At 52.5% G+C, this 22,347-nt stretch overlaps 1 protein-coding gene across 1 annotated transcript; it reads left to right on the top strand.

Annotated features, from left to right (window-relative positions):
* Positions 1-15,034: 15,034 nt before the first annotated feature.
* ZC3H12A (zinc finger CCCH-type containing 12A) lies at positions 15,035-22,041 on the top strand. Its single transcript, XM_084274199.1, has 6 exons — positions 15,035-15,098; positions 15,307-15,843; positions 19,002-19,141; positions 19,927-20,161; positions 20,693-20,799; positions 20,905-22,041. The coding sequence occupies exons 2-6, from the start codon at positions 15,350-15,352 to the stop codon at positions 21,927-21,929; spliced, it is 2,001 nt and encodes a 666-aa protein (XP_084130325.1). The 5' UTR covers positions 15,035-15,098; positions 15,307-15,349; the 3' UTR covers positions 21,930-22,041.
* Positions 22,042-22,347: the final 306 nt, after the last annotated feature.

The raw sequence follows: 22,347 nt of genomic DNA, 5'->3' as shown, positions 1-22,347 counted from the left end.
TGATTTGTATTAAAGAAGTAGATAAATACTTAATCTGAACAGCACCAGCGCGCTCATCACCCAGTGAATTAGTGTTTAAGGCGCGTCTGGCTCATCAGCACTTACTGCGCTTTGTCACCGTTCCCAGGACGGCCAGGCAGAGCTTTTAATTACACGCATCCTCAGCAAAGCCCATCGGCCGAGCTCCCCCAGGCTGCAGATCTGGGCAGAGCCTTGCAGCGGAGCAGCAACCCGCTTCCCCGGCACCTCCGGCAGAGAGTTTCCCTGGGGAGTGGAAAAGGCTGGGCTTCAAATGCCACAAAATTCAAATCCATAACTTGAACATTAAATTGCCTTTCAACTAATTATAGAGAGAAAAAAAATGAACCCGACCAGACCCCACTGAAGGTGGGATCGGGGCACCTCACAGCCTGCCTTCCAAATAGTGCTGCGGCACTTTGTCAGTAATTAGCTGTACCAAAGTGCAAACGGCCAATATAAGGAAACGGACCTGGGAGCAGCATCTTCCTTTCCTCCTTTTCCTTTTTTTTTTTTTTTTCTTTCTTTTTTATTCCTTTTTCCTTTCCTCTCTTTTCCTTTCTCCTTTCCTTTCTCCTTTCCTATCCTTTTTCCTTTCCTCTTTCCCCTTTCCTTTCCTTTCCTTTCCTTTCCTTTCCTTTCCTTTTTTCTTTCCTTTCATCTTTTCCTTTCCTTTCCCTTCCCTTTATTTTATTTCCCCTTTGCTTTGTTTTATTTTGCTTTCTTTTGCAGCTTCTCCTTTGCAGAAGTCCCTGGATGGATTTATGGCCTCTCACCAATACAGGGTATCCCCACCTGGGGCCACACAAGGACAGGACACTGGGATGCAGAGGGATACCCTGGCACACCCAGCCACTCCCAGTCCCCTCCGTGGGACTGGGGTGCTGGCAGAGGACTTGTGGGCACTGCTCAGGGCTTGCAGAAAGGCCACAGTTAGGAGGCAGGAGAGTTGTAAGTAGCTTAAAAAGGTAATTAAGACTTGAGACAAGTTTCTTGTTACAGGTGGGAGCTCATATTGATGATGTTCTTCCTGGGCTACACCCATGAGAAAGAAATTGCTGCAGCAAAGCAAAAACCCATCCTTAGCATCCCTTCTCACATCCCATCTCCCTTCCCAGGGCACCTCCCCTCCTTCCCTCACCTACCAACCTACCAACAAACAAACGGTTTGGCTCTAATCACGCAGGAGAAGCGTACAAGTCAGGAGCTGGAGAGCAGGGAGATGGATGGGTGGGATGTTCCTCCGCACCCCGGCGTTGTGTCCCGCCGCACGGGGCGGGGAACAGTCTGCTCTGATTTACTTTAGATTTGAACGGCGAGTAAATTGGAAGGCATGAATCATCTTGACGCCTACGCCCCCGAGATGGATTACCTGACTTGGCAGCTTGTTCCTCTCTTTCCACAGTCTTACTTTCTTGTTCCTTTCAGTGAAAAGTTTCATTTCCCAGACACAGGAGGGTTACTGCTCCGTGCCTGCGCTCCAGCGTGCCTGCAGCCTGATGCTGGAGCTCCCATGACCAGGCGGGACCAGTGGCTGCCGGCACCCTGAGGTGATTCCTCAGCTGCCTGTGGCCCAGTGATGGACTTGCCCTAGCGAACAGGCTGTCCAGGAGCTGGTGTCCCACTCCAAACACACATCCGAGGCTCCCCCCTTTCATCTGGCACCACCAGACTGTCAGTGGGAAATAGCTTTGGGCTGAAATAGTGCTACATTAGCTCTGTCTGCCACATAAGTGGGCATAAAGTGCTCCTGACCTCTTTCTGCCCAGACTGTTGTGGGTTCACCAGACAGCTCCTCAGCACATCCCTCCCCAAGCAATTCCTCCTGGGAATCACCTCTTCTTTCAAGCCGAGGAGCGGAGAGCTGCTCTGTGCAAGGAGCAAGCTCCTGCCTGGGGCCGGGCTGCTGCCGCCCTTCATTAAGAAATTACTTCTGCCTTCTCTGTCCATTGCTCTCTGGAAACTGGAGCTGGAAGCACAGTAAATAACTCTGCTCTGTATTTCATTCACCAGGCAGAGGGACTCTCTCCCACTATGATCTCTGCTGCACCGGTGAGGGTGGCACACTGGAGATAAATGCTCATCCCAGAGATAAATGCTCATCTTTGTCATCTTGCGCTGCTGCAAGGCCAGACTCACAGCTCCTGCTCTGGCCCAGCATGGCTAAATTGCAGATTAAATACAGCCAGGCCCCTTGCCACCTTAGGGGAGTCAGCACTTCACCCCGCAAATGATGTGCAAAGCAGGCAAATACACCCCATCCCCATTTTGCAGTGATTGCAGCAATCAGAGCCCAACTCCGACTCGCTCCCAGGGACTGTAACAACTTGAACCTCACAGGCACAGCCCCCAGGTTGATAGCAAGTGATTAGCCTTAATTCCACCTCTCCCTCTCTTTTAAGAAGGTTCACCTGAACCCCCTTTCCTTCCCCATGGTGTTAGTAACCGTGCTGCTAATCACCGAGCCCCAGCTATGCATGGGTATGGGTGGCAGCACCACTGCCCTTCTGCAGCTGCTCAGCCGCCTTCTTCCTCTCCACCTTTGTCTCCCTCTCCCCTGAGGAACACGAGGTAAGATGCAGATTCCTCTGCATTTCTTCTTTCCTTAAGAGGTGCTGAATTTTCCAGAGTGGCCTTGCCACTTCTCCCCCTCTCCCCAGCTCCCTTTGAGCGAATCATGCCTTCCGCAGAGTCCCGTTGTTTAATTTCACCAAGTGCCGAGTCCCAAGCCCCTGTTAATTGGGTTTTGCCTGTCTTTGTGCGTTCTGTTAAATGAGAAAGAGCCACATATAAAATTTTAATTTTGAAAGCTGCCTTGTTTGTTTTATATTGAAATTACCCACGCCGCTCCGGCCCGCGGAAACAGGCGCTTTCTGGTTTCATTAAAAAACTCTTTGTGATGATAAAAAAGCAGCAGAAATGAGATAAAAAGTGGTGTTTCCTTAAAGGCACATGAAAGTGAGAGAGATAAATCCCATGTATTGTAGGGGATCAAATCCGACGCGAGGCTGCAAGGCGGCGATACTGGTGAGGAGGCTGAGCTGCCGGCTGGCAGCGCTGCGCGGTGATAGCTCCGCTCCCAGGATGGTGTGGGATCTGCCTGGCTTGGCACCCACCACCCACTCGCTGCTTTGGTCCAGGACACACTGTAAAGCACCCAAGGGCCTGTATGTGTCTTTGGCCGTGGGTGTTTCCAGATATGGGTGTCTACAAACATGGCTCTGGTCATGCTGTCCCCTCCAGGCAAGCAGGAGTGAAGGGAGACCAGGGTGAGACTGTCACCCTGGCCTCAGGTCAGTCCTGAAGCTGCCCTGCTGTTGCATGGGTGGGGGCAAAATTGGTGCCCAAAGCAGGAAGGGCAGAGGGGATGTTTGCTGCGTGGCAAGTGGGCAACAGGCAGAGGGACCAGACCTGGCTTTTCAGACCCATCTGTGAGTACCCACAGATGATTTAACCAGCTCCTCAGGAGGGCCCTTCAGAAGGACCTCAGACGAGTCTTCAGAAGGACCTCAGCTCCTTACGAGGGACCTTCAGAGGGACCTCAGCTCCTTACAAGGGACCTTCAGGAGGACCTCAGCCCTCAGCTGTCCCAGCCCAGCCACTCTCCAACAGCTCCTGGTAACAGCAAAGCTCTGCTGCACAGTCTCTGTCACCACCCGCTTTGTCCCTTGCTCTGGAGCAGATATTCTGCTACAAAGAACTGGAGAAAAGGGGCTGAGGCCACTTAAGGCTCCTGCGTGCTGCAGGTTGTTCACTGATCTGTTGGGTTTTCCATGTTCCCATATTTCTTCTGCCCAACAGGACCTGGAAATCAGTGCAAACGAGGAACAAACTTCCAACTTCACACTTGAGTGATTCACTTCTTTCCCCCCCCCTCCTCCTTTAACATCAAAGTGAATTTTGTTCTCCTTGATTTCCACTATTATTTAGCAGTTGCTGAATTGCCATTGGACTTTATGGAATCCTTCCACCCACTGCCATTTGAAAGGTCATTTAATTATTATTACAAAGAATTACAGAAAGATAGAGAATTATCTAAATGCCTTAAGCCTCAGCAGGTTCTTAACATGGATTTCTTTATAGTCCTGCTAAATAGGATTAGTACTTGCAGCTCTGTGCTGAGTGTAGCTCAGAAGTCTCTGTGTTGGACTGTGGACATCAATGTTGGGCTGGTAAACCATCCCAGGATGGTTTCATGGCCGTGCAGGGATTGATGCTCAGCATCCACATGGGCAGGGATGGTTCCTGCTCAGCATCGCTCCCCTCAAAAAGGATTTAAAGACGTTTCTTTGGGGGTTTCACTCCGGTTTTCAGGGCTGAGCCTCCCACAGCTGGTCCAACCCCACCACACACACACACACGCACCTCTCCCGCCGGGGTCCGGGCCGTGCGGGGATGCTCCTGCTCCCCGGCAGCATCGTTCCCGGTTCCGGCGAAGCACCGGGAGAGCTGCCCGGGACTGCAACACCCGGTTCAGTCCTCTAGGTGGGAGCCTGGGAGCACGAATCCGGCTGTGGAGCCCTTCCGGACCCGCCGAGCATCGCCGGGCATCGCCGAGCGCACTCCCTGGGGCCGGGTCCTGGGAGGGGCGAGCACTGGGTGGATACTGGGCTTTCTGTCCCGGTTAAACCATCATCCTGGTTAAAAGAAACGTGGAGGAGGCGGAGGGCAGAGCTGCTGGGGCTCTACAGCTACCTCAGAGGAGGTGTGGGAGGTGGGGGTCGGTCTCTTCTCCCTGGTAACGGCTTCAAGTTGCATCAGGGGAGGTTTTGTTTCGGTGTTAAGAAGATTCTTCATGGAAAGAGTGGTCAGGCATTGGACCCAAGGAGGTGGTGGAGTCACCAACCTGGGAGGGGTTCCAAAAACGTGTAGGTGGGACATGGTTTAGTAGACATGGTGCTGGTGGGCTGACAGGTGGACTTCATGATCTTAGAGGTCTTTTCCAATCTTAAAGATCCTGTGATGCTATCATCCTTAAAGGACAGGGTGGCCCAGGCAAGGTTTGACTCTCTCTGAAATCTTCACTTGTTCCCACACCCTTTGCTTCCCCCTCCAACGTCATCAGAGCTGCAGCTCTCCACAGCCCATCCAAGTCCTCCTGGGACATGCTGGGGCTGCTCCACGGGCTCTGCAGGAAGAGCTGCCCCCAGATCTACATGGATCGTTGCTGTGTAGGAGTCGCCCAAAGCATATGATGACAGCAACACCCAGAAATTGAGACTGTTGGCGAAGTGTGATGCATCCTTAGGTATTTGGCTGAGGAAGTTGGGAGTCTTACCTAAGCAAGAAGCTAGAATAGACCGCTGGATTAACACTGTTAATGTTTCTCAAGCAGCTGTTTCATGCACAGGTTCATCCCTTTGTTTCAACAGCCCATTAATGAGCAGAGTCGCTGCTAAGTCAAACCTAAAAGGAAAGCGAAAGCCAATTGTGCTTCATGAAAACACGTTTTCTTCCAAAATGCAGTCATCACTGGGGAACAGCCAACTTCCCACCCTTTGGAGAAACATCGTGCATGGCTCAGGAAGGAAGAAGAGAAGGATGTGCTGCTCCATCAAGTCTGCAAGGAAGCAGGATAGCAAACAGGGACTTGGGAGAGGCACACCAGATTTATCTTCTGCTCGAAGCAAACGGAAGTTGTCAGTATTTACTGTGCAGAGAATTGAAGATTATAAACCAAAGCAAATATTTCCATTTCTCCACAGAAGATTGGACGGACAAGCCCGGAAATACAACGTGTATTTTTATCAGTATGGCTGGATGATGGCACTGAGGGGGTCTGAGCCCCTCAGTCACCTACTGTCTGCATCACATTGACCTTTCCATCCCAAATCCTGGTTCCACAAAGCTGGCAACAATCAGTCAGGAAGTCTGGCCTCAGCTATAAAAGCTTGTCCATGCCTCTAGGTGGGATGTTGAGAAAGCAAATGGAAATACTAGAAAAGGGGTACTTGGTCCCAAAACTGAAAGTGCAATCACTTCTCCAGCCTCTTCCCTTGATGCCAGATGTGAATCAGGCATGTGGGCCGGGACATCGAAGGCTTGTGAGGTCCGAAAGAGTCAGACAAAGAGACCTCACAGCCCACAGGCTGATCCTGAATATTGTGTCTCTTGTGCTTCCCATTCCAGCTGCTGTTTTGCAACAAATGCATCATTCCTTCTGTACACTGTTGTGTAAAAGTGGAAAGACAGGCTGGGGCCTGGCCGAGCCGTGCTGCTGCGCTCCCTCAGCAAGACTCAACAGACCGGGATCGGGGCTGGGCAGCGCAGGAGGTGGCAGGGACCTGAGCCACCGGTCAGAGCATCTTGAGCACGGTGCTGTGCCAGGGGAGCTCCCCGTGCCTGGGATGCTACAAAAACCTGCAGCTTCCTAGAGCAGCCAGAGCCTGGCACAGCCAGAGGCTGCTCCAGCTCCACACCAGCGCGGGGAACTCCCCCACCAAAAGTAGTGAAAGGACAGTGTTGCCCCATGGAGACAGGCTGCCCTGCGAGCAGCGGAGGTGAGGGAGAGGAGCCCTGCCAGCACTTGCACCTTCTGTGCATGGCACAACTGCCACGAGGTGTGCAAACCTCTGTCCCGTGCCAGATAGCTCAGTCCTCATCTGCACTCGTGGTCATATGCCAGACATTGGGAAGGAGCTTGGCCACTGATCTGTGGGCCAGTCAACACCTTCTCTACGATTCGCCCGAGCAGGTAGGAAACCACCTCTGGGCCCCTGCCTGCCGGCTGCCGCGCTGACACAGGCTGACTCATATCTGATCGGCAAACGGAGCGGCTCCCACTGCCACTGACATCATGGGAGCCACGAGGGGAGAGCTGTGCCGTCTGTTTGTCTTTCTGCACCGGTGACACACATCCGTCTCATGGGAGGGCTTTGGGACAGCCAGCGCTGCCCCACATTGCGCAGGCAGGCTGGCAGCAGCACAGCCCCGACAGTGACACCCAGCCCCCGTGTCTGGGGTCTGCGCTGACCCCACCGTCCTGGCTGGGGGAAGGAGGAAATGAGGGTTTCCTGCCCGGCAGTGTGTGCTCAGCTCGGTGCTGCGTGGAGCCGGGAATCCCATTTCAGGCAGGTTTGGCAGGAGCACTGGGGAGACCCAGCCTGTGTCCGGAGGGGCTCAGCTCAACAGCTCCCAAAGCTGCGGTTGAGGAGTTAAACCCTTGGGTTCATAGGCTTCAGCAGGGCTTGTAAAGGAGGGACTGTGGAGTTGTCCTTCCCTGACCTCCTGGGTGCCCAGAGCTGACACTCCAGCCGGGGGACATCTGGAAGTTATTCCCAGAGAGACAGTTTTCTTCCTGTAACACTCCCACTGCCCAGTGTCAACCCCAGCACATGAAGCAGCTCGGGACCAGCCTGTCAGCAGCTGCTGGCAACCAGTAATCCCATCTGGGGAGGGGTGGAGGGCACAGGCTGGGGTGGCCGGGTCGCCTCTGCTGCGGGCACTGAGAGCTGCCAGGATACACACACATCCCCGTGACTTGGAGATGTTCCTGCTCTCAGGCTGGAAACACAACAAAGCCAAGCGCAGACAGCACGGGGACGCGCGTCCCTTTGCTCAGGAAGCGTCTGACACTTCAGGGTTTTGCCACACATCTCTTCATCTAGACACATGCTTACAGATGACTAACAGCTACGAGCCACCACACCGCGTTGTCTCAGCACCTCGCTGTGAAAACCAGCCTTGCTGACCCGGCTTCCTCCACGTGCTGAGCTGGGGCCCAGTGTCACCACGCGCCTGCACGCTGGAGGCATGTGATGGACATGATGCCATGAGGCTGTGAGCGGGCACCGGGGCTCTCCCTTGGGAGCTGCAGAGATCCCAACCCTACATGGTTTGGGAGGGTTCATCCTCTGCCCTGACATGTGCAAGGCACAGGGAAAAAGCAAACATGACTCTCTTCTCTCTGCAGAGTGAGGAGCACCCCCGGCCAGCTCTTTGGGGCACTGGTCCATCCCATCTCCCCTCTGCGTACCCTGAGCATAAGCACAGTTAGCTCCACATCTCCTGCCCAAGGTGAGGTCCCTATGTAGGATCCTACATCATCTCCAGAGGGGAAGAGCAGGAAAGCTCCCAGCACTGCTGCCCTCAGCTTGCTTGTCTCAGGCATATTCTGCTTTCAGCTCCTGGGAACAAGACCTGTCTGCTTCCCAGCTGGAGGTGACTTCTTGAGAGGTATTTGCTCAGCAATAGCCATAAATCCTCTGCTCTTCACATTGCTCTGTGTGGGATAAAATAGTCTGTGACTGCCTATTTAAACATCTTATGTTAATACCATGAAATATTTGTTCAACTTATATTATTCTTCTCACTCTGAAGTAGTGAACACTCACAGGCACATCAGGCTACAGCCAATCTGCAGCTACAGATGCTGCACCTAAACAAAACTCAGGCTGGGTGGGCAGGGATGTTTCTGGAGAAGGGAACGGCTGACATTTTCCGGCAGAGGGGCAGTGACTGGGAAGGGCTTAGTGAAACGGTAAATAGCTGCTGTCACAGGCACTTGCGTAACTGCTTGGTTTTCCCCATCATTATTTAGCAGTTGAGTCCGTTGCTTGTGTCTGTTTTTGACTTGGCTGTGGTAAATCCGAGGTTAGCTGGTAAGGCAGGAGTGATGCTTCAGGAAGGAGACGGTGCTACCTGAGTGCAGAAACTCTGGGTTCTTCTTCTGGGCAGCATGGCAAGGGAGGAATCATCCAGAAATTGAGTGGGTGATGGATCCTGGGCAGGGGCAGAAGGACCAATCCTCCCTGGGTTTGGCACATCAATGTTGAGGGGTTCTTCCCAGGCCCAGCTGAGCCCTTCCCTTGCCAGGATGGCTGGTGACAGGGTTTCTCGGAGCTGTCCTGACACCAGCCGTGGTCTGTCAGTGCCTTGCTGGTGTGTGGTTTTACTTTTTATGGAAGGCTTTGGGAGATGCATGCTGAGCTGCACAGCCAGGGAGGGCTAGGGAGGATTCATTTCATGGCTCCCTTCCAGGGAACCTGCCTGCCCATCCCTGACTAAGCAGCTGAGACCTCACACAGCACCAAGAGCTGCACCCAGGACAGTCCAGGCGCCAGCAAGGCTCCTGCTCTCTGGCCCTTCAACAATAACAGATTTATAGTCCAAAAGCCCTTGAAAGGATGGTTCTCTTCCTAGGTGGAAGTGCAAGAGAAAAAAATAGCGAGGGTGTGCCCAGTCCACCTGTCACTGAGGAAATAACCCGGTCCTCCTATAACTTAATGCCACTAAGACCAAAGGTAGAGATCAAGGCTGCTTACTCGGACTAGTACCTAAGGCCACGTTTAGGCAGGCTTACAGGCAGTCACAGTGACAGCCAAATGAATTGCTCTGGTGTGGTCCCTTGGGATTGTGTGCGATTGCCCCCCAAACACCGCTACTCTGCAGGGAGCCCTCAGGCTCCACGGGGAGTAAGCTACTCCGCAGGCTGCTTATGAGGATCTCCTTGAAAGCCAGGAAATAAGTTCAAGAGAGAATATTTGGGGAGATAGCTATGAATGTGACAGGTACTGTGGGCATACAAAGCAGGAGCCAGAAAGCTCTGCGAAGCCCTGGTTAGCTTCTCCCCTAGTTCTCCCTTGCTACCTTTCCCTTTGCTCTGGGAAGGCCTGAACTACCTGTTCCCGTCTCAAATCACTACTGCACGTAGCACCGGGGTCAGGAGACCAGGAACTCTTGTGCAGAGCGGAGCAGAGGCAGCCTGCGAGAGGGGAGTGACCTTGCCACTGGTGCTGCTGCTGGGCACGCTTCCAACCTGGAGCAATGCGTCAGCTGATGGGTTCTCGCTCTGTAACCAGCGATGATGCTGCCATCAGAGGCGTCTTTATTGAAGCAAGCAAGAGAAGCAGATGGTCTCTCGGTCAGCATCTCCATAAATGTGAGTGGTTGCAGCTATAAAAGCAAACTGCTGTAAAGGGACAGTGGTAAGCCTTCCTTGCAGCATTACTGCTCAGCTTTCCTTCACGAGGCACGGCGACCCTCTCCCAAAGAAAGGGCGTAGATCATTACCTGCTTTTTCCTTCAATTCCCGGATGTGCTGAGTACTGTGTGTAATAAATCATACCACTTGCTGTAAGAGAAAATCCAGGCGCAGCTCTGCCAGCCTCTGGAATCCCCACATTGAAGGTGATGGGAGGATTCAGTTAATCTTCCTGGTATTGTTTGCACCACCCAGAAGCATGTCGGTAAGTGCGGTGAGGCAGGCCATTAGGTCAATCTGTAGATGAGCAGGGCATTTAGGATGCCAAAGTTGTTGGGAACGTGCAGATCCCGAGGCAACCAGCCCCAGCATCATCTCCTAGAGAGGCTCAAGCTCTGAGCAGGTATGGTGTACCTGCCCCTCACCGCTCAGGGCTTGTCTACACAGGACTCTACAGAAAGTTAAATTGAAATAACTGACTCTGAAGTGGATTACAGAGCATTAAAATTCTGCATAAAACTCTCATTCAAAATTAAAGTGGCCTTAATTCCATTTCATTTACTCCCAAATGCTACTAAATAAGGCCATTTAAATTGTCTTTAATTAACATAAGCGGTCCCATATAGGCATTTATAAATGAGGTTTAATTAGCCCATTTTGAAAAGCGAGTTGGCTGCCTTGAGCTTCCGCAGGTAGGCAAGCCAGGTCCACGGCCACTCTGCTGACAAAGCTCCTGGCTGAGGCCGGTTACTGATAGTTTCGTAGCGTTGGCATCTCTTCCCAAGGAACTGGCATGAGACCAGCTTCTTCCCCGCCAGCAGACAGTGAGATCCTTGAATACCACCTATTTTGACTGCGTTAAACACCCGAGTGGGAGATGAAAGGCTTTGCCAGAGGACGAGCTCTTCCTTTAAAATCTGGGACATGGGAGTGGTAATCCCTAGAAAAATCCCTAGAAAAATGTGATGTCAGGATTTTACGAGACTTGTTCATGAGTGAGGAACAGGCTGGAGGAAAGCTTTATGTTGCGTCAGTAGGGACCTGGAAGGAGATGGAGGACTGGGAGGGACTGAGCCCACCCTGGGGACAGGGCTCCCACTGTCACCATGGCCTCTGGATGCTTCTGTTCCTTTTTTGCTTCCTAGAAGGCCTAGTTCAGAAAGATAACGTGCATGAGGCACGCTGCTGGCTGCCTTTGGTACTTGGCCTGGTGTGGTTTGGCTCATCCTGTGGTCTCACATCTGGCCTTGCCTGCCCGCTGTCCCCCCACCCCTTGCTCTCACAAGTTCCTCCTCAGGAAAGACCCTGCACATGGAGTGCTGCAGAGGGGATTTCCACCTCTTTCCTGTGGGCGCAGCTATCTTGCAGCAGGACAGAGGCACGAGCTGGGCTGGGCAGCTCAGCAGTGCTCATCCCGTGGCAGAAAGGGGATGATGTGGCCATCTAAATGCTGGCGCAGTGCTGGCTCCTGCTCAGCCCCAGACCAGCCTTCCAAAAAATCCCACTGGGCACCTCATCTGGCGGACCAGGACCATGTCCCCTGGTATCTAGCCCCACCATCCCAGCAGAGAGAAAGTCGGATGGCTGTGAGCTAAGGGCCTGAGCTCTGATGCACCACAGCACGCAATCTCAGCTGCGCACAGCACCTTCCCCACAGACAAGGGGTGGTTGGTGGTGTCTGGATGTGGAAACGGAGCGTGCCAGTTGGAAAGTACTACTGCAAAGCACCATGGAGGGGCTCGGGACCCCTTCTGAAACCCACGAAACTGTTATTTGCGTGCCTCTGCCGGACTTGGGGCTATTTAGGCTCCTCTGAATACAACTCCCTTCCCTCCTCTCAGCCTGATTCTTTGCTCTGCAGCTCCTCTGGCATTCCCAACTCTGGCAGAACTCACTGCTCCAAACTCTATGGCAGCAGGCTGCCACAGTCGTGGTTTTCCGCAGGGTACCATCCCCTGCCTGGTTGCCTTACTGAAGTCCTGATGGATACAACACCCCCGTGTGAACTGAGAGGGCAAAGACCTTGGGGAGTATTTGGGGGAAGAGAACTACAGCTGGTTCCTGGAAACCATGAGGAAGGCAGGCAGCCCAGCAGCAGCTGCTCGGCGTGAGGTCCAGAGGACAGCAGAGCAGAGGCGTGACTATCCCCGAGGAGACTCCAGGCTTGCTTGCACAAGGAATTTAACCGCAGTACCTCCTCCCCTGTGCTGTGGAGTGCAACAGGTCAATACACTATAATCACACCAATTAAGTGAGAGCCCGTTTCTTGATTTGGAACGGAGATGCCGAGAGCCTTTCTCAGCAGCAGGCAGAGGCAGCACGGTGGGACAGCTCTGCTCTTCCAGCCCCTCTCCCTGTGTCAGAGAGCCTTCGTACGCCTCAGGGAAGAGATGAAGTCTCCTGCCTTGTACGTGTAGTGAAGAACCTCGGCACAGCAGTGATCCTGGCAGGGGCTTTGTTCTGGAAACCTTCATACCCTCAGAAGCTGCAGCCCTCCACAACAGCGCTCGCGATGCAAAACAGCCGAAGCACTTTCTCTTCAAAGCAGTTTGCAAATGTGAAAAAGAAAAAAGATCCAAAGTATTCACTGGGAGTTTTGGGGTGCGGCTAGCATATGACCCCCTCTGACTTTGAGCGTGGAGAAACCAACAGACCTTCCCTCTATCCTGGCTCCTCTTTTTACCAAATTGAAACAGGCAGCACACAGTTGCTGACACTGTTCTGCATAAATCAGAAGATCCAGATTTGTGGCTCTTACTGGGGTATTTCCTATAAAAAGCACATCTGTGGCCATACTTTTTGATGCAATAGGCTTTAGCCTGGAAGCAGAATCAAACAAACAATGCTGAATTCATGCTGACTGGAGTAGATTCCAAGGGAAAGAAGAGTTGGGAAAGCACCTACTTAAGTACTGACTAAGGATATTATCTCTGATCTGAATCTAGCCTCTGTGTGTGTGTTACTCTTGAGTACACAGTGTGGTTTCAGACACGGCCAGAGACAAGAAAAAACGATTGTTTCAGGGTAACCACAAGGAAGATGAATGCAAATGTATTCCTGTAACTGGGAGAGTTCCCTTGCTCTTAAGTTGGGCTCTGGTACATGGCCTCAGGGAAGCAAATTTGCAACTACCTTCATTAAATTGTTTGGGAATGATTAATCAGAAGTCAAGAGACGTGAAATTTTTCCATGTTGTGAAATGTGAGTTTAATTCCTGCAGTTACGCGCGGTCTGTCAGGGCGGCTTTAGCGAACAGGCAGGGGACAGGTACTGGTGGCTGACAGATGCTTCCTGTCGGCTCTTATCTCCTCCAAAAGCCAGGGTTGATAAGCCTCCTGAGGCTGAATCACAGCCGCTCACATCACATTGGGATCAAAGTGGTGCAAGAGATGTGTTGTGTCAGAGACTCCTGCGCGGTGCACGCATGGCGTGGGGCCTGTGTGGGCACCCTCGGGCTGGTCACTGCTGGTGCCAGAGGGGCCACCACGGCACGAGACACTGGCTGCACCTCCAGCTGCACTCTGCCGTGTCTCTCCATCAGGTGACTTCAGTTGGAGAAGAGGAGGCTGAGGAGAGACCTTATCGCCACCTACAATGACCTGACTGGTGATGGGACGAGGGGGAATGGCCTTGAGCTGTGCCAGGGCAGGGTGAGATCAGACATTAAGGAAAAGTTCTTCCCCAAAAGGGTTATTGGGCGCTGGAACAGGCTGCCCAGGGAGGGGGTTGAGTCACCGGCCCTGGGTGTGTTTAACAGATGGGCAGACAAGGTACTCAGGGATATGGTTTAGTAGAGGACAGGTACGGTTGGACTTGATGATCTCAAAGATCTTTTCCACCCTGGAGATTCTGTAATTCTGTGATTCTGTGCTGCAGCCAAGCACCAGCTGCTGGAAGTGCAGTTCGTACACTATGTTAAAATGCACAGAGCACCTCTGCGATGTGCCCGATGCTCAGGGCTGTGCATTCACACATCCCTTCTGCCTGAGGCTGCCTGCAGCTTCGGCTTGGCTTAAAGAGCAGTGCTGCATTCTCAGCGACTCCCCAGTGACAGCAGGGCTGTCCCCACACCTGGTACAACCCATCATCCCCTCCTGTGTTCACTCCCTTTCCTGTTTGAGCTTGTGGGGTTCCTCTGCTTTCCAACTGGGTGGTGAGTACCAGGGATGGAATAATGCTTTTCCTGAGCACTCCTAGGCCAAAGCCTGGTCTTCAGCATGGCAAGGGGCAGCAGGCTGATGGCTCCTCACACCCCACAGTGGATCAGGAGATGCTCTCAGGAAGCACAGCGTACTATCAGGAGACACTCTCAGGAAGCAGGGAGAGCGTTTCAGCACTCAGGGCCTCATTACCATTTGACATCCATCTCTGATGGGGGCAGGGAAGTAAAAAAGGGCCAGGACTGGAGTCTTGATGTTTTAATGTTTTTAACTTCAGAGTAACGGCAGCCAAGGGCAAGCTGGAAAACCCTCAGAGGAACCAGCTTCTCTACCGCATCGACCCCTTTGATCCAGGATTTGCCTGCCTTTGCTAACTAGGGGCTCAGCCGTGTTGGGCTCTGCTCACAGCCTGCGTGGGCCAGGCCGAAGGCCGCTGCGCAGGCGGGGAGCAGGGGCTGTCCCCGGGGGAGAGCAGGAAGCACGGGGAGCATTTCCCTAACGAGCACGCTTGTCGGGGCAAATCTGCCCTTATTGCAACACGATTTGCATAAACCCCAGGTGCTCGCAGCGGGGACCTGTCTCTGCATCTGCCGGGGTTATTCCGCAAGGAGGCACCGGCGGGGCGGGAAGGGCATCGGGGGGGAACCGTAGGGGCCAAGGACGCGGCGGAGGGCGGCCAAGTCCCGGCTCCGCTCTGCTCGCCTAGCTTGGCAGGCCCAGGCCCAGGCCCAGGCCCAGCCAGGCCGCAGCCCGGAGCAGGGCCCGAGACGAAGTCGCCCCGTGAGGCCGAAGCTAGGGACTTGAGGCCTCCTACCCCACCCAGGGCCGCGGCCGGGCGGGGCGCGGGGCGGACCAGGAAGCAGCCGCCGCTCCGCCCTCGCCCGCTCTGCCCTTATGCGTTGGCGCGGGGCTGCCCTGGGCTCGGTATAAAGCGGCGGCCTCGCTCGGCCTGCTCCGGCCCCATGGAGACACAGTGGCGGCCCGTCGGCGGCAGGCCGGTAAGAGAGGGGGCGCAGATGGGCTCTTTTAGGGTGGGGGGCACGACACGGCACTGCCCGATGTGCGGCGGCCTGGCCCGGTACGGCCCGGCCCAGCCCTGACTGGGCCCCGCGGAGGCCGGGCCGGGAGCGGAACGCGGAGGGGGGGGGCCGGGGGCCGCACGGAGGCGTGCCGGGGGCAGCTGCTAACGCCCGTCTTGGCCCGCAGGTCCGGGGCGGGAGTGGTGGCCGGGAGTCCCCCGCGGGAAGCCATGATCGTGGGCAGCGTCTCCTCCGCCCCGGGCTGGCCTGAGGCGCTCCCGGCCGCCAGGCCGCCGGCGTCCCGGCTCGGAGACAGGATGAGCGCCAGAGACCCGTGCGAGAGCCGCTGCCTCGGCCCCGGCGGCCTGCCCGGTGCGGAGCCGCCTGAGGAGGCGGGGAGCCCCGGGCGGGAGCCCTACGACAGTGCCGAGATGCAGCTGAAGGTGGACTTCTTCCGCAAGCTGGGCTACTCCTCGGAGGAGATCTACGTCGTGCTGCAGAAGCATGGCCTGAACGCTGACACCAACACCGTGCTGGGGGAGCTGGTGAAGCACGGCCCGGCCGAGCGGGACAACACCGAGGCCCCGCCCGAGGCCAAGGAGGCCCCGCTGGTCCCGCGCGGGGGGGGCGCCAACAAGACCCCCGCACCTGTACTGGCCCCGGAGGAGGCGGAGAGTGAGAACCTGAAGCCTATCGTCATCGATGGCAGCAACGTGGCCATGAGGTATGTTTGGGGGGTTGGATGGAGGACGTGGTGGTCTCTCCGGAGCTGTCAGTACTTGCTGCTGGGCATGGCCTCTGGCTGTGAGGTGCACAAGTGCCAAGAGTCTGAAAAAGTGGGGTTTTCTCCCTGTAAACACCTACTGCTGGATGCCCTGGTAGTGGCTGGTGATATACTCTGAGGCATCTGGCCTGTATGTATGGCCCTGGTGAGGATGAGCATCACACGTATTGATGCTGCCTGCCTTTGACAGCCTCTTCTGCCTGTGGTCTCTGGCAGCCTGTAACCAGGGGTCACGGGGTTCTGACAAGAATGGGTGTGCTTCATGGGAAATACAGTCATTTCCCTCTTCTTTCTTTTTTTTTTTTTCTAACTTATGAGGCAGATAACTGAAGATATATTTTACTCTTACCTAATGGCTTTATGTAAGTTTCTGTAGCAGGAAGTTGCTCAATAAATAATTACAGGTTTAATTAGAGAAGCCTTTGTAATAGGGAGCTGCTTCCTGCAGTGGAGACCTGTCTTCAAATTGTGACTCTTGTATTTTGGTTAGATTTCCATAGGAAGTAGAGAAAGGATGGGATGCCAAAGGGACATTCTAGTGTATGGTGTCACCAAGGCAGGGCTCCTCCTCGCCCTCAGCATTGTGGGTGTTCTGGTGCTGATGGTACAGGTCCTGCAGCCAGAGGCTGGCTTGGGGAAGTAACTTGGGACTGCAGCAGCATGAATAACTGCGAAGCACCCAAAAATCTCTGGGCTGGGTGTTTGTTTGGCTTGATGTCCCTACCTTCTCCTTAGCTTCTGTCCCCTGTGATGGTGAATGCTGCCTGCCCCAACCTCCACGCAGGGGGTCTTGGGCTGTTAATTTACCACACCAGGTTTCTGAATTGGGCTTTGTTGTTGCTGTTCAAAGGCAAGCCTCCTCCGCTGTGTTTTAGCTTAATAAATCTTGTGATGTGTATGTACACAGACCTTTAAAAAAAAAAAACCAAAACCCAAACCAACCAGGAACATGCACACAGAGCTGCTACGTGCGTTGCTGTAGTCTTTATCTAAGGTGAAAGTGCTGAGTGGAGGTACGTTTGCAGGCGTGGTTTTCTCTGAGCCATGGTTGACAGTTCTGAGAACAGGACTGAGAAGAGACAGGGTGCACTCTGCCCCACAACCCAACACAGCCTGCCAGTCCCCAGGGCAGAGCAGGAATTCTGATGGGAATCGAGCAGGGCTGGAGAGTTAAGGATGTAACCTGGGTGGCTGTGGGAGAGCACAACACTGCTGCTGTGCCTCTCCAGCACCTCTGAGGAAAATGGCCCGTTGTGAGAGCTGGGCTGATAAGTGTGACTCCTGCAGTGAAGTTTACCTTAGATAAGCACTTGTATTTCAGCAGCAGAATTGGTTGTGTTTTATTTGAATAAGCAGCCTCTTGCCCATGAAAGTGATCCCAAAAAGAGCAGGAGAGATCACAGCAAATGTGACTCAGGGCAGGCCAGGCAGTAATAATGCTGCTGATAGGGCAGAGTTTGACATGAGAAAGGCAGTCTGGCTTTTTTTAAGCAATGTGCTAGAAGGGGAATTCCATTCTGAAACTTCCTGTATTGATGGTGTGATGTTCCCTGCTGATTCATTTGCAGTGTGTACAGCGGCCTCCCTGAACAGCTCTTGACAAACATATGCAAATCATAGTGGAAATTAGCTTTTACTTCCTTCTAAGGGAATTTTTTCTTGGCTGATGCCAAATCAGATCAGCCCAATTAGCTCCCTTCTGTAGATTTGAGGTTGGTAGCAGGCACTCAAAAAAAAGAAATCTCTGCTTTTCTCATTTATCTCTAAAAGATTACAGCAGCCTCTGTCTTGTCTGGCTATAGCAAAGCCAGGCTGACACTGGAGAAAACTTAGAGAGAATCTTTTTTTGATTGTTCCTGTCAGCCTTTCTGTGATGTGGGGCTCACAATGACCATGTGTTAGGTAGCTCTTCAGGTGTTGGTTTTGGTGTTTAAAATATAGAGTAATTATTTTGGTCCAACTCTTCAGTTTTCTTAATAGCTTCAGAGGAGGGTGAGGACAGGAGGAGAAATAGTTTCTTTCTTGTGGTGTGGTGGTGCTGCAGTAATAGCCTGTTGTAGCTGTGCCTCAGCTGGGTTGTAAGCTCTTTAGTAACTACATTATGGGGGAGCTTGTTAGCGTGGTGAGCAGTGGTGGGGGTGGAAATGTCATTCACACCTAGATGGGGAGAGTAGGACTTGGGGCAGGTGGAGTAGTGCTCGTGTGGGGAAAATCTTACTGAGCTATGAGACCAGTTATCTGCAGTTACAGTACTTCTTACCAGAGTGTCATCCTGAAATGCAGGCTGTTGGATTCCCAGAATGACAAATTGGGCTGTAATACAGAATTGTTGAAAGCTTGCCAGGGCCATTATCAACAGAAGAGCTGATTACACTGTAAATACTGGCACTTGTAAAACAGGAGTGGTAGTTTCCTCTTAGAATTTCTGGACACTTAAGTGGTCTGACCTAATGAAAAATTAAACAGCAGCTTTTTGCTTTGGTATGTGGCTTGTGATGCTGTTGTCAAACTTTGTTCTCAAACTGCCAAGTGCTACTAAGACCTTCAGCAGTGATCCTGTTAACAGGAGAGGCTGCTGCTTTGTGCAAACAGTGCGTTTGTAACTGACTCTTTGGGCCAGAAGATAATGAAGTGTCTTTCCCTAGTGCTGAAGTCCTTGAGTACATGAAATGTGGTCTTTTCCTTAACTTTACAAGCAAAACACAGAGTGAGGGTGCAGTTTGTGCTGGTGGAGGTCAGCCACTGGTGTTAGCTGGCAGAATAGGACAAAGGGTATTCAAGATCACATTGTACTCAGGGCTAAAAATAAAGTGGAGTCCAGAGTTGAAGCGGTGGCTCGCTCAGAGCAGTTGCAACAGTTAGGGCTGCTTTCTCCCTCCCACTGAGGATTTTTGGTGTTTACTGGTAGACAGAAGTGCTAAGAGCATAGTAATTCTGTGCTAAACTTTGCTGTTCACACTAGATGAGCAACAGATACTGACTGTGATGCTCAAACACTTCCTAGCTAAAGCCTGTCTGAGTTGCTGGATCCATTTGCTCAGTGTGTTGCCTGAATAGTCTGTCTATAACCTGAATATTGGTGTTTTCTTTTTTTCCAGCCATGGAAATAAGGAAGTGTTCTCCTGCCGAGGTATCCTTCTAGCTGTCCAGTGGTTTTGGGACAGGGGACACAAGGATATTACAGTCTTTGTGCCTTCTTGGAGGAAGGAGCAGCCACGACCAGATGTACTTATAACAGGTGTGGAAATATGAAAACCAAAAGTAGCTTTTCAGGCTTACTGCTTTGTCACTTAATGAGCTTGCAAAGTTCTGGCTAGTTATTAACTTGTGAATGGAAGATCTGAGTAGTAGGAGATCCAGTAAGCTGAGCTGACCAGTGAGAATTAGTCATTAACTTCTCCCCTAAGCAAGTTCTTGCCCTGGGTCAGTAGGAATATTTCAGAGAACACAGATTGCAGTACACTGTTCTTCCTAAGGTCTTTTATTAGGTTTTTTCCTCTTTCAGGGGCACATCTCCATGCTATCTGTGTATTTGACTGTACCATGTGACACTGTAGACTGTACAGAATTTCCACATGCTTAAAAGTTACAGCTTGATGGGACGTCAGTCAGAATTGCTCAAACCAAGGGAAAGTTTGCTCTGAACTTGCTCAAGGCTGAGATTTCCAAGTGCCTTTACTCAGAAATGAAGGTGTGGGGAATGGCACTACAAAAGCTACTAGCCTGCCAGTGTGGAATGCAAATTGTTCTTCACTTGCAGGGGGTTATGTGGCTGGGACAGGCTGCGTTACCGCAGCCTCTGCCCTGTGCTCAGAGTGTCCTTGGATGCCTTGCAGGCATCAGGGCTGGGACTCCACCTCTGACAGCCTCATGGATGGTATTAGAGAAGAGATGAGAACATGGGCTGGGTTGTGGAGAGATGAAATGACTTTATAAATAAGTGATAAAATTCATGTCATGTTACTTTCTCTGTAGTCAGGCCTCTGGGCTGTGTAAATGTGTTCACAGTTGTGTTTGTTCTAGACCAGTACATTCTCCGTGACCTTGAAAAGAAGAAAATTCTGGTCTTCACTCCTTCCAGGCGGGTTGGAGGCAAACGTGTGGTCTGTTACGATGACAGATTCATTGTGAAACTGGCACATGAGTCTGATGGCATCGTGGTTTCTAATGATACCTATCGGGACCTGCAGAACGAGCGTCCCGAGTGGAAGAAATTCATTGAGGAGCGTCTGCTGATGTACTCCTTTGTTAATGACAAGTATGTTCCTATTCTTCCTTTCCTTTTAAGCATGCTGTCTTGTTTTAATGAAGCAATTGGGAGTGATGTGTGAGAAGAGCAAGATGTGGGTACAGAATGAGGGGGGGGGAATCCTGTAGAGATTTTTTTGGCAGAAAGAAAGTGTGATGGGCAGAACCGCTCAGCTGCGGTGAGGGATGAGGGCATAAGCAATTGGAGTCACCTTACTAGCTGCTTGTGGTTTGGACCTAGCAGCTCTGCTGTGGTGGGGTTCCTGGGAGAGCTCTAGGACTTCATTTCTTCACAGGACAATCTTAGCAGGCCCAGCAGCAAGGATTAATTCCTGTCAGAAACAGCACAAAACCTGTGCCTGAAGTGATACATTTTGCACTGTCCTTTACTGGGTGACATGAGAGTTGTCACTGCAGTGAAATAGAAGAGCTTTTTGGGGTTCAGATGGGGTTTAACCTTTGAAATGGAAGACTTCTCAGTGAAATGAAACCCTGACCCAAGAAAGTGAAGTGCTCCTGACTGAGGCTTGTTTTTCTTTAGGTTTATGCCTCCAGATGATCCCTTAGGGCGCCATGGCCCCAGCCTGGATAACTTTCTCCGAAAGAAACCTGTGGTGCCAGAACACAAGAAACAACAGTGCCCTTATGGTAAGACCTGCCTCCTAGCCATGAAAACTGAGGTGTCTGTGCAGGTGTAACTCACATACTTGGCAAAGTTCAGCTCATCATTCCATGCTCTGCCTTTCCTTGCAGGGAAGAAATGCACTTATGGAATTAAGTGTAAATTCTACCACCCTGAAAGGATCAATCAACCTCAGCGCTCGTTAGCAGATGAACTCCGAGCCAATGCAAGGTTGTCTCCTACCAGAAGTACCAGTGCCAAGGAGGAGAAAAAAGGCAGAAGAGGTTCCCAGGCTGAGCTCATGTGCTCTGTGCCCACAGAGAGTGATAAAAGCTCTTTGCAGAAGGTCTCTGTAGAGAGGAAAAGCGTGGCCCACAAAGCAAAGACCAGCGATGTTCCACTTCAGGTCAAAGGCTGTGTGTCAGGCAGTGTCCCTCCCAACAGTGGGAGCCACAGGTCCTCTGACAGGTACCAGCAGCTTCATATGGACTCTCTGTCTTATGTCTCTCAGGAGCATCTTGACTCAGGCATTGGGTCTCTGGAAAACCAGCTGTCTGATATGTGGCCTTACAGATCTACCGGTCACTGTGACCATTCCCATGCCGATCAGGTGGCAGTCTGCTCCTGCGGTAGGCAGAGACCAGTCTACCCACATTCTCCCAGCCTGGAGCAAAATGGTCTGGTCTCTTACAAGCATGGTTCCCACAAGTCATCTTCCTCTAGTGCTAGCTTCATGCCGTATAGCGCTGAGATACCACACTCAGGACCACCTCACTCTTTCTCAGGCTACGGAGTACCCATGCGCACAGCTAATGCTGGGCAATACAGTCTGCCCAGTGAGTATAACACCCCTCCACCCCACTCCTGTGAGTACTGGTCTGAACCATACCAGATGCCACCTCCTCAGGTGAGATCTACCAGCGTGCGAGATCCTCGGTCAGTGCAGAGAGCCCCAGGGCCGGCGTATGGGGAGTCCTGCCAGTGGGCAGTCTCAGACCAGTTTGCAGAGGAGCGGGCCAACGTGCATGTCAAGCTGTGTGGCATATTCCATCCCCATTTAGTTGATGCTGTGATGAGCCGATTCCCTCAGCTTCTGGATCCCCAAAGGCTCGCTGCGGAGATCCTGACCTACAAGTCTCAGAACCCAGGCATATGAGGCAGGTGCCTAGGGCAGCCAGGCATATGGAAGGCTGGAGGGACAGGGTGTGCGCTCCGTACCTGCCACAGATCTGAGGGCTCCTTCTGAGCCCCTTCTGAGGGCTCCTTATTCCTTGGAAGTACCAGCTTCTGGTTGGAGGTGGGATGCCAGGCAGGGGATGCTCACAGGCATTCTGGTCTAGCCACAACTCTGTGCCCCTTGTAGAGGCAGCTTTAGGGTCCCATCTTCCCAAGGAAAGGCTGAAGAGGCTGCAGCCTCAGAGTAGGACTATTCCTTTGGGGTGGTATGGAGAGTCTGGCACACCCTAAATTCCTGCATGTGACCTTATTCCTCTGCTTTGGTTTTGAGATGGCTCAGTGCATCATCGGGCTCAGGGAAGGAGCACTTGGGGGCTGGTGAAAGATCAGGGGGTGCC

Source organism: Gallinula chloropus (genome assembly GCF_964237585.1).
Source record: "Gallinula chloropus genome assembly, chromosome: 22".
NCBI lineage: Eukaryota > Metazoa > Chordata > Aves > Gruiformes > Rallidae > Gallinula > Gallinula chloropus.
The sequence above is the reverse complement of the archived record's forward strand: the minus strand, read 5'-3'. Positions and strand labels throughout refer to the sequence as shown.